The sequence below is a fragment of the Camelus bactrianus genome, chromosome 36 (assembly GCF_048773025.1).
Source record: "Camelus bactrianus isolate YW-2024 breed Bactrian camel chromosome 36, ASM4877302v1, whole genome shotgun sequence".
Lineage (NCBI taxonomy): Eukaryota > Metazoa > Chordata > Mammalia > Artiodactyla > Camelidae > Camelus > Camelus bactrianus.
In genome coordinates this window covers 9198388-9211784 of record NC_133574.1, presented here as the reverse complement: position 1 = coordinate 9211784, position 13397 = coordinate 9198388, and the positions used below count along the sequence as shown (strand labels likewise).

Below are 13397 nucleotides of genomic sequence, written 5' to 3'. Positions count from 1 at the left end.
AAAAATGGCATTATAGACCTTACATTCTACCATCAAAGGAAACTTACTAACAGCATAATTGTGTAGTTGTATTTTTTTAATTACATAGATGTATTCTTTAGTTATAATTATCATAAATTCTTTGAAGAAAAGGAAGTCAGCATCAGATTTTAGACTCCTGAATTCCAAGACAGTGGACCCTGACATCATATGACTGTCTTCATGGTGGATGATGCACTTATTTACTATGAGATACAATGAATGTTTCCTCTTCAAGCTTCTTCATGGCATTAGTCATCTCTGAATTTCTCAGAGTGTAGATTAGCGGGTTCAGCATGGGGGTGATGACTATATAAAACACACGCAAAGATTTGTCAATAGGAAAGGTCTTAGGAGGTTTTGCATACATGAAAACACAAGGGACAAAGGAGCAGACAACCACAGTGATGTGGGAAACACAGGTCTGGAGGGCTTTCCACCTCCCTTCCTGACTCGGGTTCTTTAGAGAGTGCAAGATGGCTCCATAGGAGATGAGTAAGAGCAGAAGCACAGTAGTGCAGATCAGTCCTCCATTCACTGCCACTAAAAGGCCAGTGATAGAGGTGTCAGTACAAATGAGTTTCAATAAAGGGTACACATCACACATAAAGTGATCAATAACATTGGGATCACAGAATGGGAGCCCATAAATAGTGCTAAGTTGAATTACTGAGTGCGTAAAACCTCCATCCCAGGACACCACCAGCAGCACAACACACACTCTTTGCCTCATGATAACCAAATAATGCAAGGGCTTACAGATGGCCATGTAGCAGTCATAGGCCATCACCAACAGAAGGGAGATCTCTGACCCACCAAAAAGTGCTCTGTAAAGAGCTGTGTGATACAAGATTGGAAGGACATGGTATTCTCCCAAAAGAACAAGCTCAAAATCAGTTTGGGAGAAATAGATGAGGAATAAGTGATGTCCATAAATGATAAGCTAGCAAGAAAAAATTCATTGGTGAATTCAGAGTCTTACTGACAGTTACAGTCACCACAATGAGCAAGTTGCCCCCCGTGGTGAAAATGTAGAAGAGCAAGAACATAATAAAAAGGACTTTCTGTTCCTTTGGATTCTGTGTGAGGCCCAGAAAGGACAAAGTGAGTCACATTGTTCCTTGGTTCCATCTATTCCTTATAGGTGTTGACTTCAGATATTAGGAACAGTTTACCTATAAATCAAATCAAATAAAAAAAATAATAACCTTTACATGTATTATAAGCTTTACCTTTTTTATTCATTCAATCAAAAATGCACATGGAGAATCCATCTGAGTCAAGCCTGCCATAGACAGGATCACCAAGCTGAACAAGATATGGTTCACTATTCTCAGTGATTTGATATATAATGAGGTGTCAGAGTACACAGACCAATTTTATTTAAAGTGTCCCTATAAATATACTCGTGTGGGTAAGGGTTCACAATTCCAGATCATCTAAATCAATTCTGGATCTGTAAATTCCTCCCAAGGAAAGTGATACTTTAGCTGAGTTTTAAAGGAGGAGAGAACAAGAGTGGAGGAAAAGGGAATTCTATGAAAAGATGCACATGCATAAAGTCACACAAGTGTGATATTTAGGTGAAGAATCACTTAAGGTAATTTATATATTCAAAGTGGAGAGAACCATTTATGAATTGATTTGTGTATACAACTACTTAATTGACACTTTCAAACAGGTATCAATTTAATATTTATTAAAATAAATTTAAAAATTTCCACAATAAACCTAATCCTTCCTGGGTGTTCTCCAATTCATTACATGGTACAAAATAGTTTAATGAAAGGAAATGTCAATACTGAGGAATACCTATCATTTTTATGCAAAACTATGTATCAGATGCTATATCCATGCTTACATAGAAGTTTTTATATATACATATATCCATATATATGTATGTACAACTATAAACATACATATATTAATAAAATCACATTTAATGTGTAACATTAATCTTTGCTGTAACAAGTATTGTTATTCTCATATTTTTAGTTGAAGAAACAAGCTCAGAATATTTAACTCAAAGTCATATATTTTTCAGTGAGAGAAATGGAATTACACAATGGTTGACTTCAAAACTCCTGTGATCCCAGAAAAAGTTTTTCAACTCTTCAGTTCTTATAAATTCAAGTTCGTAATTTCCTACATAATACAATAATTTACACAATTCAAAAGCCTGGCTTCCACTATCAACTGTTACAAATTTACCTTTTGGAGTCTTGTTCACGATCAGCAAGGGGCCTTTTTAACTACCTCATAAGGACCTGGAAATATCTCTTCAATCCAAGGACAAAAAGCTACATTATTCCTTAAAGATATTTGATTTCACATAACTATGTCTGTCCATTTTCTTTGTAGAGTCTTCTAAATATTATAAAAAATTATTATTACTTGCATTGTAGATCTATTTTAAAGGAGTTACATGATGCAGACAGAAAAACAAAATTTTTTCATGTTGAGTAATTTATCAACAAGACAAACAAACCTATGTCACATAAGAAGTTAGTAACTACTGTAAAAGGGAAATAGGTCTCAAGTAACTAACCTCTACTAACTTAAATAAGCAAAATTACTCTGCAGTTTTTTTTTTTGGCTATCTCATTCTATTGTTTTAGTACAACAAAACTAATCATACTGAGATATTGGGAAGGCATTCTTCATCTAATTATTGCAACTACTGTAAAAGTTAAAACAGTTCTAAAAAGGATAGCAACTTCTCCCCAATAGAGGCAAAGATCATAGGACATCTTACACCTTCTAACCAGATATATCAAGTCATGCAGTTGGACTGTATCCAAGACTGATTTGTCCAAGACTTAATTATATTTACTGTGATTTTCTGTCAGTTCTTAAAAGAACATCTCTATGTAAATATACTTTTAGGCCAATTACATAATTGGAGTCAGGAAGATGTGACAAGGAGAAAAATATAGCCTCAGAACCATTAAGGAACTTTAGTCAGTAGAGAATAAAATTTTAGCCTTGTCATTTTGTTCCAAGAAAAATGAATTTATCACTTATTTCCTCACTTAGCCATGGGAAGATTCTTTCTTTTGATCCAATACATAATGTTCTCTGCCTGTAAGTGTGGGGCTGGGGATGTTAAATTTTCATCTCCAGTTTAGATTCAAAAGCATTATTTATCCAAATTATTATTTGTTAAAATCTTTACTGAGGGCCTACTTGTTTATCAGGCTCTATGCTGTAAGCTGGAGAATAGAGCAGTTATTAAACAGAAAAAAAAATCAGGAAAAAGGTGTTGCCTGCATTGACCCTATAATACAGTCAGACATTTAAAAAGTGAACAACTTAATAAGATAACTATAATCTGTGATCATGCTAATAAAACAAAAAACAGGGCATAATGACAGAAAATAAGAGGAAGTGTCTATAGCAGATAATAAGGTAGTCAGAAAAGGTCTTTAGAAAAGGTAACATTTTACCTGAGATTCAAAAGATGAAAAGCTGTAGAATAGATAAATAAGATTATACTGTATAGCACAGGGAAATATATACAAGATCTTATGGTAGTTCACAGAGAAAAAAATGTGACAATGAATATATATATGTACATGTATAACTGAAAAATTGTGCTCTACACTGGAATTTGACAAGTTGTAAAATGATTATAACTCAATAAAAAATGTTAAAAAAAAAAAGACGAAAAGCAGCTCTGTTACATGTGTTAAGCTCCAACATTGGAAAGAGCTCAGCAAGTTCAAGACACTGAAAGGTCATTGTGCCTCAAGGGAAATAGGAAAGGGAGTGGATAGAACAGTCTGAGGTCAAAGAGGTGGACAAGATATGAACTCTGCAGAGCACTATGGGTCTTTCACTTAGTGCTCTTATAAGATTAGAGTAAGCAAAGTAAGACAAGCAATATTTTTAGATAAGGAAAACATCCATCTCATAAATAGATCCTTTGCCAAAGTTTACATTGTAAGTGGCAAAGCTAAGATTTGAACTCAGAATTATCTTTTCAAACATTATGTTCTTTACCATCATAGTGTACTAAATTTTATCACTTATTCCTCAGCAATGTATATATGAAACATAAAATCCCAATCAACAAAGCAAAACTGGAAAAAGAGGTTTTTAATTCAAATATCTGTTTAAGATTATAATAACAATAAGTTTTCCACAAATAATACAGGAAAAAACATGGTAGACTTTCTCTTTTGGAGGAAGAAATAGAAAATTAGAGAACCAGTCAAGATGTGCCAGAGTATTAGAAAGTATCAAAAGAGAAATTGGAAAATAAATACCTTAAAATTCCTATTTTCCCAAAATGCTTTATTTTGCTTTGCAATTTCATAGGTCGTGAACAATTGCATTTTAACAAGAAACCAAACTGGTTCTGACAGTACTTTAACATTCGACCACCAAATTGGCAATAAATACATCTAAATAGGCTATTTTTATAAGGATGAATTCCTGTTAAGATCTCCTCAGATTGCCTAATGCCAACATCCACATACCTTTCACAAATAGTGTGCCTTTGGCCCTGAAAATTAGGAATTGTCTTCTTTAACTTGTAACCATTTGAGGAATAAAGTTATTTTACGTTGTTTTCATTATTTCCCTGATGAAGTCATCTTTTGACTCATAACTTCTCCATAGCACTTTTAACCTCTTCATTTCTGAGGGTATAATAGAGTTTAACACAAAATTTAGCACAGTATAAAATATAGCCATGGCTTAATTAATTGAAAAAGTAATAATTTGAGGCAGATACATACATGTGCAAGGTACAAAGAATAAAATAACAAGAGCAATGTGAGAGACTCAGAAGGAGAGCGCTTTTGCACCTACCATCCAAAGTGTATAGGTTCATAATATAGGAGACCATCAAAAGGAGTAAGTTTAACAGGAAGATGACCCCTTTGTTGGTAGCAACAAAGAAACCAAAAGTATGACTCTCCATGTTGATAAGTTTCAAAAGAGTGCATGTCACACACAAAGTGATCTATGTCACTGGGGCCAAAAAAGGGCAGCCAGACTGTGAAGAGGATTTAAATTGCTGGATGGATAAGTCTTCAGCCCAGGTGACTACCAGAGATGACCACATCTCTGTCAGCTTTTGGTGGTCAGGTTGTACAGATGGACACATAGAAGTCATAGGTCATACCCATCAGCAGAACGACCTCAGCAGCACCAAAAGATGTTCAGCAAAGTTTTAAGTCATACACTTCCTAAAAGATGGTTTTTCTTACAGCAAGTGTGCCAGGACCTTGACGGGGTCAGGGAAGAACAGCCGCTATCTATGAGGAATAAGTAACACAGAAACAACATGTAAAGCATTACCAAACAGCGTAAAAAGGACTAAATGAAAACACCTAACTCTCTTCATGGGGAGGAATTCTTAAATCTCTAAAGATATAAACCCTTCCTAAATTAGTCATCCTAAATCAAAATGCATTGAAAATAACAGAAATTTTTGTGACTAGCCTGGCTTATTATAAATTTAATTTGATGTCATAAATATGCAAGAACAGACATAATGCTGGAAAAGAAGAGTAATGAGGGAGTGTTAGGCTTATTATTCTAAACATATTATAGATGAATTGCAACTATATCATAAATTAAATGGTACATGAATGAAAAGACCAATGGAACTGAGTTCTGAACTGCATTCAAATATTTATGAAAATTTAGAATACAGTAAAATGAGGATTTCAAATTAGTGGTGAAAGATAATTATGCAACTACAAAAAAATAGGTCATTTAGAAAACAATAAAACACAATCCTCTTTAACTATATATGAAAATAAATACCTTATGTACGAAATTTTTGATGAGTCAAAATTTTCATGTAAAATATAAAACTGCAAAGGTGCTATAAATGTTAACATCTTAAAAATGTAGAATATTATGGTTAGAGTGAAAAATCTTTTAAGGTTGATGGAAGAAAACAATCAGTATTCATAAACCAGGCTAGATGAATAACAAAAAAAAATCTACATAACCAAAAATAATTCCTAATAGCATAAGTCAAAATCAAATCACAGGCCAGGAAATTAAGTACATAAAGAATGGCTTAAAAAAGATTATTTCCTTAGTATATAATTCCTCATAAAAATAAGAATGGAAAAGACTTATAAGTCAAAGAAATTAGGTTAAAAAATCAATAGACAATTCAAAGAAAAATATATACAACTTTAAACCTGTGAAAAGATGATTAAATCAATTATATTTAGGGAATTTCAATTAAAGTTTGAAAGTGAATTATAATTTCTTTAATGAACCATATTGTCATATAACAAAAAATATTCACTGGTTGTTGAGAATGTGGACAAGCTGATAGTCTCAGACTATGGGCAGAATTGTAGGTACAACATCATGAATAGCATTTTGGCAATAACTATGAATATCAACATTTAAATACATATTCCCTGTTGGCCCCAAAATTCTACTTATAGCAACTGACATTTCTAGGAACACATACTCGAGAAGATATATACTTATTGCAGAATTATGTATCATAGAAAAAAACTGAAATGACATGAAAAGTACTGGGTACATTACTTCAGGAATATTATAAGGGAACATCACATATTATACAAATAACTGAGCATGAGTTAGATCTATATAGACTGGTATGGAAAGATGCTCAAGATGTTGATTAGTAAAATGTAAGTGTCTACATGCAGGCATACATCCACATACACATATGTAAATATGCTTGTATGTGCAAAGATTGATACTTGAAACACCTTAAGAAAGAGGCTTTACAACACCTGTAGGTAAGAACTCTGGGAAGCACTGAAAGCGATTAAAAAGAAGCTTGGTTTGGTTTTGTTTTACAGGATGTTTTACTAAGCTTTCAAGGCACAAATCATCCCAATTTTATATGAATACTTCCTCAACTCTTTTTGTAACTTGCCTTTTTGCTTTCTTTCAGGTGTTTTTATTGAACGAAGGTTCTTACTATGGTCAAATTTATCATTCTTTTCTTCTTAGTTTGTTTAGAAATATTTTGAAAGGAGATTTATTTTTCACTTGAACCATTTCATATGGTTTCTATTTTATATTCATTATTATTGTATTTTGCTTTTATTTTTAAAACATTTTTATTGAGTTATAGTCATTTTATAATGTGTCAAATTCCAGTGTAGAGCACAATTTTTCAGTTATACATGAACATACATATATTCATTGTCACATATTTTTTGCTGTAAGCTATCACAAGATCTTGTATATATTTCCCTGTGCTATACAGTATAGTCTTGTTTATCTATTCTACATATGCCTGTCAATATCTACAAATTTTGAACTCACAGTCTATCCCTTTTCACCCCCCTCCTAGGCAACCACAAGTTTGTATTCTATGTCTATGAGTCTGTTTCTGTTTTGCATTTATGTTCTTCTTCTTTTTTTTTTTTTTTAAGATTCCACATATGAGTGATCTCATATGGTATTTTTCTTTCTTTTTCTAGCTTACTTCATTTAGAATGACATTCTCCATGAACAACCATGTTGCTGCAAATGGTGTTATGTTGTTGGGTTTTATGGCTGAATAGTATTCCATTGAATAAACATACCACAACTTCTTAGTCCAGTCATCTGTTGATGGACATTTAGGCAGTCTCCATGTCTTGGCAATTGTAAATAGTGCTGCTATGACCATTGGGGTGCAGGTGTCATCCTGAAGTAGGGTTCCTTCTGGATATATGCCCAGGAGCAGTATTACTGGGTCATATGTTAAGTCTATTCCTAGTCTTTTGAGTAATCTCCATACTGTTTTTCACAGTGGCTGCACCAAACTGCATTCCTAGCAGTGTAGGAGGGTTCCCTTTGCTCTACAGCCTCTCCAGCTTTTGTCATTTGTGGACTTTTGAATGATGGCCATTCTGACCGGTTTGAGGTGATACCTCCTTGTAGTTTTGATTTGTATTTCTCTGATAATTAGTGATATTGAGTATTTTTTCACGTGACTATTGATCATTTGTATTTCTTCTTTGGAAAATTGCTTGTTTAGGTCTTCTGCCCATTTCTGGATTGGGTTGTTTATTTTTTTCTTATTGAGTCATATGAACTGCTTATACATTCTGGAGATCAAGCCTTTGTCAGTTTCATTTGCAAAAATTTTCTCCCATTCTGTAGGTTGTCATTTTGTTTTACTTATGGTTTCCTTTGCTGTGCAGAAGCTTGCACGTTTAATTAGGTCCCATTTGTTTATTTTTGCTTTTATTTCTATTGCTTGGGTAGACTGCCCTAGGAAAATATTTTTGAAATGTATGTCAGATAACGTTTTGCCTATATTTTCTTCTAGAAGGTTTATTGTATCTTGTGTTATGTTTAAGTCTTTGATCCATTTTGAGTTGATTTATGTGTATGGTGTAAGGGAGTGTCCTGGCTTCATTGATTTACATGCTGCTGTCCAGTTTTCCCAACACCATTTGCTGAGGAGACTGTCTTTATTCCACTGTATATTCTTGCCTCCTTTGTCGAAGATGAGTTGACCAAAAGTTTGTGGGTTCATTTCTGGGCTCTCTATTCTGTTCCATTGGTCTATATGTCTGTTTTGGTACCAATACCATGCTGTCTTGATGACTGTAGCTCTATAGTATTGTCTGAAGTCTGGGAGAGTTATTCCTCCAGCCTCTTTCTTTTTCTTCAGTAATGTTTTGGCAATTCTAGGTCTTTTGTGGTTCCATGTAAATTTTATTATGATTTGTTCTAGTTCTGTGAAATATGTCCTGGGTAATTTGATAGGGATTGCACTAAATCTGTAGATTGCCTTGGGAAGTATGACCATTTTAACACAATTGATTCTTCCAATCTAGGAGTGTGGGATATCTTTCCATTTTTTTAAGTCTTCTTTAATTTCTTTAATTGATGTTTTGTAGTTTTCCATATATAAGTATTTCACCTCCTTGGTTAGATTTATTCCTAGGTATTTTATTACTTTGGGTGCTATTTTAAAAGGGATTGTTTCTTTACTTTCTTTTTCTGTTGATTCATTGTTAGTGTAAAGAAATGCAACTGATTTTTGAATGTTAATCTTGTAACCTGTTACCTTGCTGAATTCTTCAATCAGCTCTAGTAGTTTTTGTGTGGACCTTTCAGAGTTTTCTATATATAGTATCATGTCATCTACATATAGTGACACTTTTACTTATTCTTTTCCAGTTTGGATCCCTTTTATTTCTCTCTTTTTCCTGATTGCTGTGGCTAGGACTTCCAAGACTATGTTGACTAGGAGTAGTGATAGTGGGTATCCTTGTCTTGTCCCAGATTTTAGTGGGAAGCTTTTGAGTTTTTCACCATCGAGTACTATGCTGGCTGTAGGTTTGTCATATATAGCTTTTATGATGTTGAGATACGTTCCCTCTATTCCCACTTTGGTGAGAGTTTTTAATCATAAGTGGGTGTTGACTTTTATCATATGCTTTTGCTGCATCGATTGAGATGATCATGTGGTTTTTGTCCTTTCTCTTGTTGATGTGATGTATTACATTGATTGATTTGCATATGTTGAACCACCGTTGTGTCCCTGGGATGAACCTCACTCGATCATGATGAATATAATCTTTTTTATATGCTGTTGGATTCTATTTGCTAATATTTTGGTGAGGATTTTGGCATCTATGTTAATCAGTGATATTGGCCTATAATTCTCCTTTTTGGTAGTGTCTTTGCCTGGTTTTGGTATCAGGGTGATGGTGGCTTCATAGAATGAGTTTGGGAGTATTCCCTCCTTTTCAATCTTCTGGCAAGTTTGAGAAGGTCTGGTATGAGTTCTTCTTTGTATGTTTGGTAGAATTTCCCAGTAAAGCTGTCTGGTCCTGGACTTTTATTTGTAGGGAGGTTTTTTGTTGCTAATTCAACTTTATTTCTAGTGATTGGTTTGTTCAAGTGGTCAGTTTATTCTTGATTCAGTCTTGGTGGACTGTATGTTTCCAGAAATTTGTCCATGCCCTCTAGGTTATCCATTTTGGTTCCATATAGCTTTTCATAATATTCTCATATGATATTCTGTATTTCTATGTTATTGGTTGTAATTTCTCCATTTTCCTTTCTTATTTTGCTTATTTGTGCTTGCTCTTTTTTCTTCTTTGAGAGTTTGGCTAGAGATTTGTCAATTTTATTTACTGTTGCAAAAAAAAACCTTTTGGTTTGATTGATTTTTTTCTATTTTTTTAATCTCTATTTTATTTATTTTCTCCCTGATCTTTATTATTTCCTTCCTTCTGCTGACTTTTGGGGTTTTTTTCCTCTTCTTTTTCTAGTTCTTTTAGGTGGTGGGTTAGATTGTTTATTTGAGATTGTTCTTTTTTGAGGAAGGTCTGTAGCGCTATAAACTTCCCTCTTAGCACTGCCTTTGCTGTGTCCCATAAATTTTGAGTGGTTATGTTTTCATTTTCATAAGTTAATTTTTTAATTTCAACTTTGATTTCCTCATTGACCCATTGGTTTTTTAATAGCATGTTGTTCAATCTCCATGCTTTCCTTTTTTTCTCCTTCATTTCTCTGTAGTTCATTTCTAGTTTAGTGGCATTGTGGTCAGTAAAGATGCTTGAGATTATTTCTATCTTCTTAAAATTGTTGAGGCTTCTTTTGTGCCCAAGTACATGATAAATCGTAGAAAATGTTCCATGTGCACTTGAAAAGAACGTATATCCTATTTTTGGGAGCTGTGATGCTCTGAAAATATCCACAAACTCTAATTTTTGTATTGTATCATTTAATTTCTCTGTTGCCTTATTTAGTTTCTGTCTGGAAGATCTGTCATGTGATGTCAATGTGGTGTTAAAATCTCCAACAATGATTGTATTTACGTCAATTTCCCCCTTTATCTCTGTTAATAATTTTTTTTATGAACTTAGGTGCTCCTATAATGGGTGCATATATATTAATGAGTGTAATATCCTCATCTGTATTACATCTTTAATCATTATAAAATGTCTTTCTTTTTTTATGGCCTTTCTTTTAAAGTCTATTTTGTCTGAAATCAGTACTGCAACACCTGCTTTTTTGGCTTTTCCATTTGCATGGAATATCCTTTTCCATCCTTTCACTCTCAATCTATATGTGTCCTTCTCCCTGAAGTGGGTCTCTTGTATGCGGCATATTGAAGGTTCTTGTTTTATTATCCAGTCCACCACTCTATGTCTTTTGATTGGAGCATTTAGTCCATTAACATTTAGTGTAATTAATGATAGATGTGTGCTTATTGCCATTTTGAACTTATTTTGCAGTTGATTTGGTATTGCCTCTTTGTTCGTTTCTTCTTCCTTTTGTGGTTTGGTAATTTTCCTTTGTATTATCTTGGAGTTTATTTAGTTTTTGTGACTCCCTTGTAAGTTTTTGGCTTGTGGTTACCCTTTTTTGTAAGTCTATTAACCCATTACTATAACAGTTTTCATTAAACAGATAGTAATATAATCCCAAACTCATCCTACCAAGACAAAAAAATTTAAAAAAGAAAAAAAATTACTCTATATTTTCTTGCTTCCCTCTCCCACTCTTAATTATTTAGATGTCTTCTACAATTTTGTGTTTATTCTATTTGGAATTCATGGTAGTTATCACCTTTCCAGTTATGAATTTCTTATTTCTGTAGCATCCTGCTTCTTTTCTATTTAGAGTAGACTTATCAATATTTCTTTTAGCATGGGTTTAGTGTTGCCAAACTCTACTAGTTTTTGCTGGTGTGTCAAATTCTTTATCTCTCCTTCTACCCTAAAGGGTAGCATTGCTGGATAAAGTATCCTAGGCTGCATCTTTTTTTCATTCAGGACTTTGACTATATCTTAACACTCCCTTCTGACCTGTAGTGTTTGTGTAGAGAAATCAGCTGAAAGCCTTATGGGGTTCCCTTGTAACTCACTCTTTGTTTTCTCTTGCTACCTTTAGAATCATTTCTTTATCCTTGACTCTTGCCATTTTGATTATGATATGTCTTGTTGTGAGTCTGTTTGTGTTCTTCCTGTTTGGGACCCTCTGAGCCTCCTGTACTTGGATATCTGATTCCTTCTTTAAGTTTGGGAAGTTTTCAGTCATGATTTCTTCAAATACCTTTTCAATGCCCTTTGTTCTTTCTTCCCCTTTTGGAACCCCTATTAAGTGTAGATTGGCATGCTTTATATTATCCCATTGGTCCCTTATACTGTTTTCATTATTTTTTTATTTGTTTTTTCTCTCAGCTGTTCTGGTTGGGTGCTTTCTGTCACCCTGTCTTCTAGGTCACTTATTTGTTTCTTTGCATTATCTAGCTTGCTGTGTACAGTCTTTAATCAGTTCATCTCAGTCAATGAGTTTACCCATTCTACTTGGTTCTTCTTTATAGCTTCAATTTCATTTTTGACATATTTTATATCTCTAAACACTATCTCCTTTAGTTCCTTCAGTACTTTGATCACTCCTTTTTAGAAATGTTGATCTAGTAGGCCATCAATGTCTATTTCATTGATTGTTCTTTCAGGGGATTTCTCTTGATCTTTTAATTTGGAGTGGTTTGTCTGCTTCTTCATATTGCTCATATCTCTCTGGCACTGTGGCTTATGGAGTATCAGATATGTATTGTGGTCCTTAAGGAGTTTATTTATTTATTTATCTAAAGCCTATGCAGGAGTAAAACTTAAAAAAAAAGAGATTTTTAAAAGAAGGGAGGAAAAAAGTTTAAAAACTGTATATAATCAGTAATAGAAAAGCAAGTTGAAACAGAATAGCAATTGACTTGATACACTTTTTAAAACATAAAAAAAGGAGAAAAAATAAAAAAAACGATAATTGAAGCCTGTGTATAATCTATAACAGGAGATCAAAACCAAGAGAAATAAAAATGAAATGAGGTGGCTTTTCAAAATAAAAATAAAAAGATTTTAAAAGAAAATTTTAAAGGGATTAAAGCTGTAGATATATAGAATTGTTTAAAATGGAAAGATTAAAAAGGTAATAAACAATAGAACAGATTAAATAAAAGATTAAAAAAATTATATGTCTCCTGGAGACCATACGCTCTTAATGATTTTATTGATAGGTCTTTCTGTCTTCACCCTGTTTCTCAGACTCAGCTTGCTGTTTCCAGAGGCCCTCCATTGGCACCTTCATCTGTGCTGCTCCCAGTGCCTGTTGGCAAAGATCATGCCTCTCCCAACACTGGGTCAGGTGCTGTGCTCCTTCATGGTGGGCTGGCAGGTCACTCACCCTACTGGTGCTGCAGTCAGATGCTGTGCTTGGGTGAGGTAGGTGGGCAGAACACGCTCCCCCCAGCACCATGGTAAGGTGCTGTGCTCCTGCCAGGAAGGCAGGTAGCTGCCCGCCCTCTCCAGGCACCGGTTGCTCCTGTGCTCTATGTAACTGCCAGCTCCACCTAGGGTCAGCATTCTGTAGGTGGGCTCAGGGAAGACTGTGGACAGCTCCTCCCATGC

General features: G+C 34.1%; 1 protein-coding gene across 1 annotated transcript; it reads right to left on the bottom strand.

Moving 5' to 3' along the window:
• Positions 1 to 217: 217 nt before the first annotated feature.
• On the bottom strand, positions 218 to 805 carry LOC141576097 (olfactory receptor 4A47-like). The gene has a single exon (XM_074358576.1). It carries the CDS (start codon positions 803 to 805, stop codon positions 218 to 220), a length of 588 nt encoding a protein of 195 aa, XP_074214677.1.
• Between the last annotated feature and the right edge of the window lie 12592 nt (positions 806 to 13397).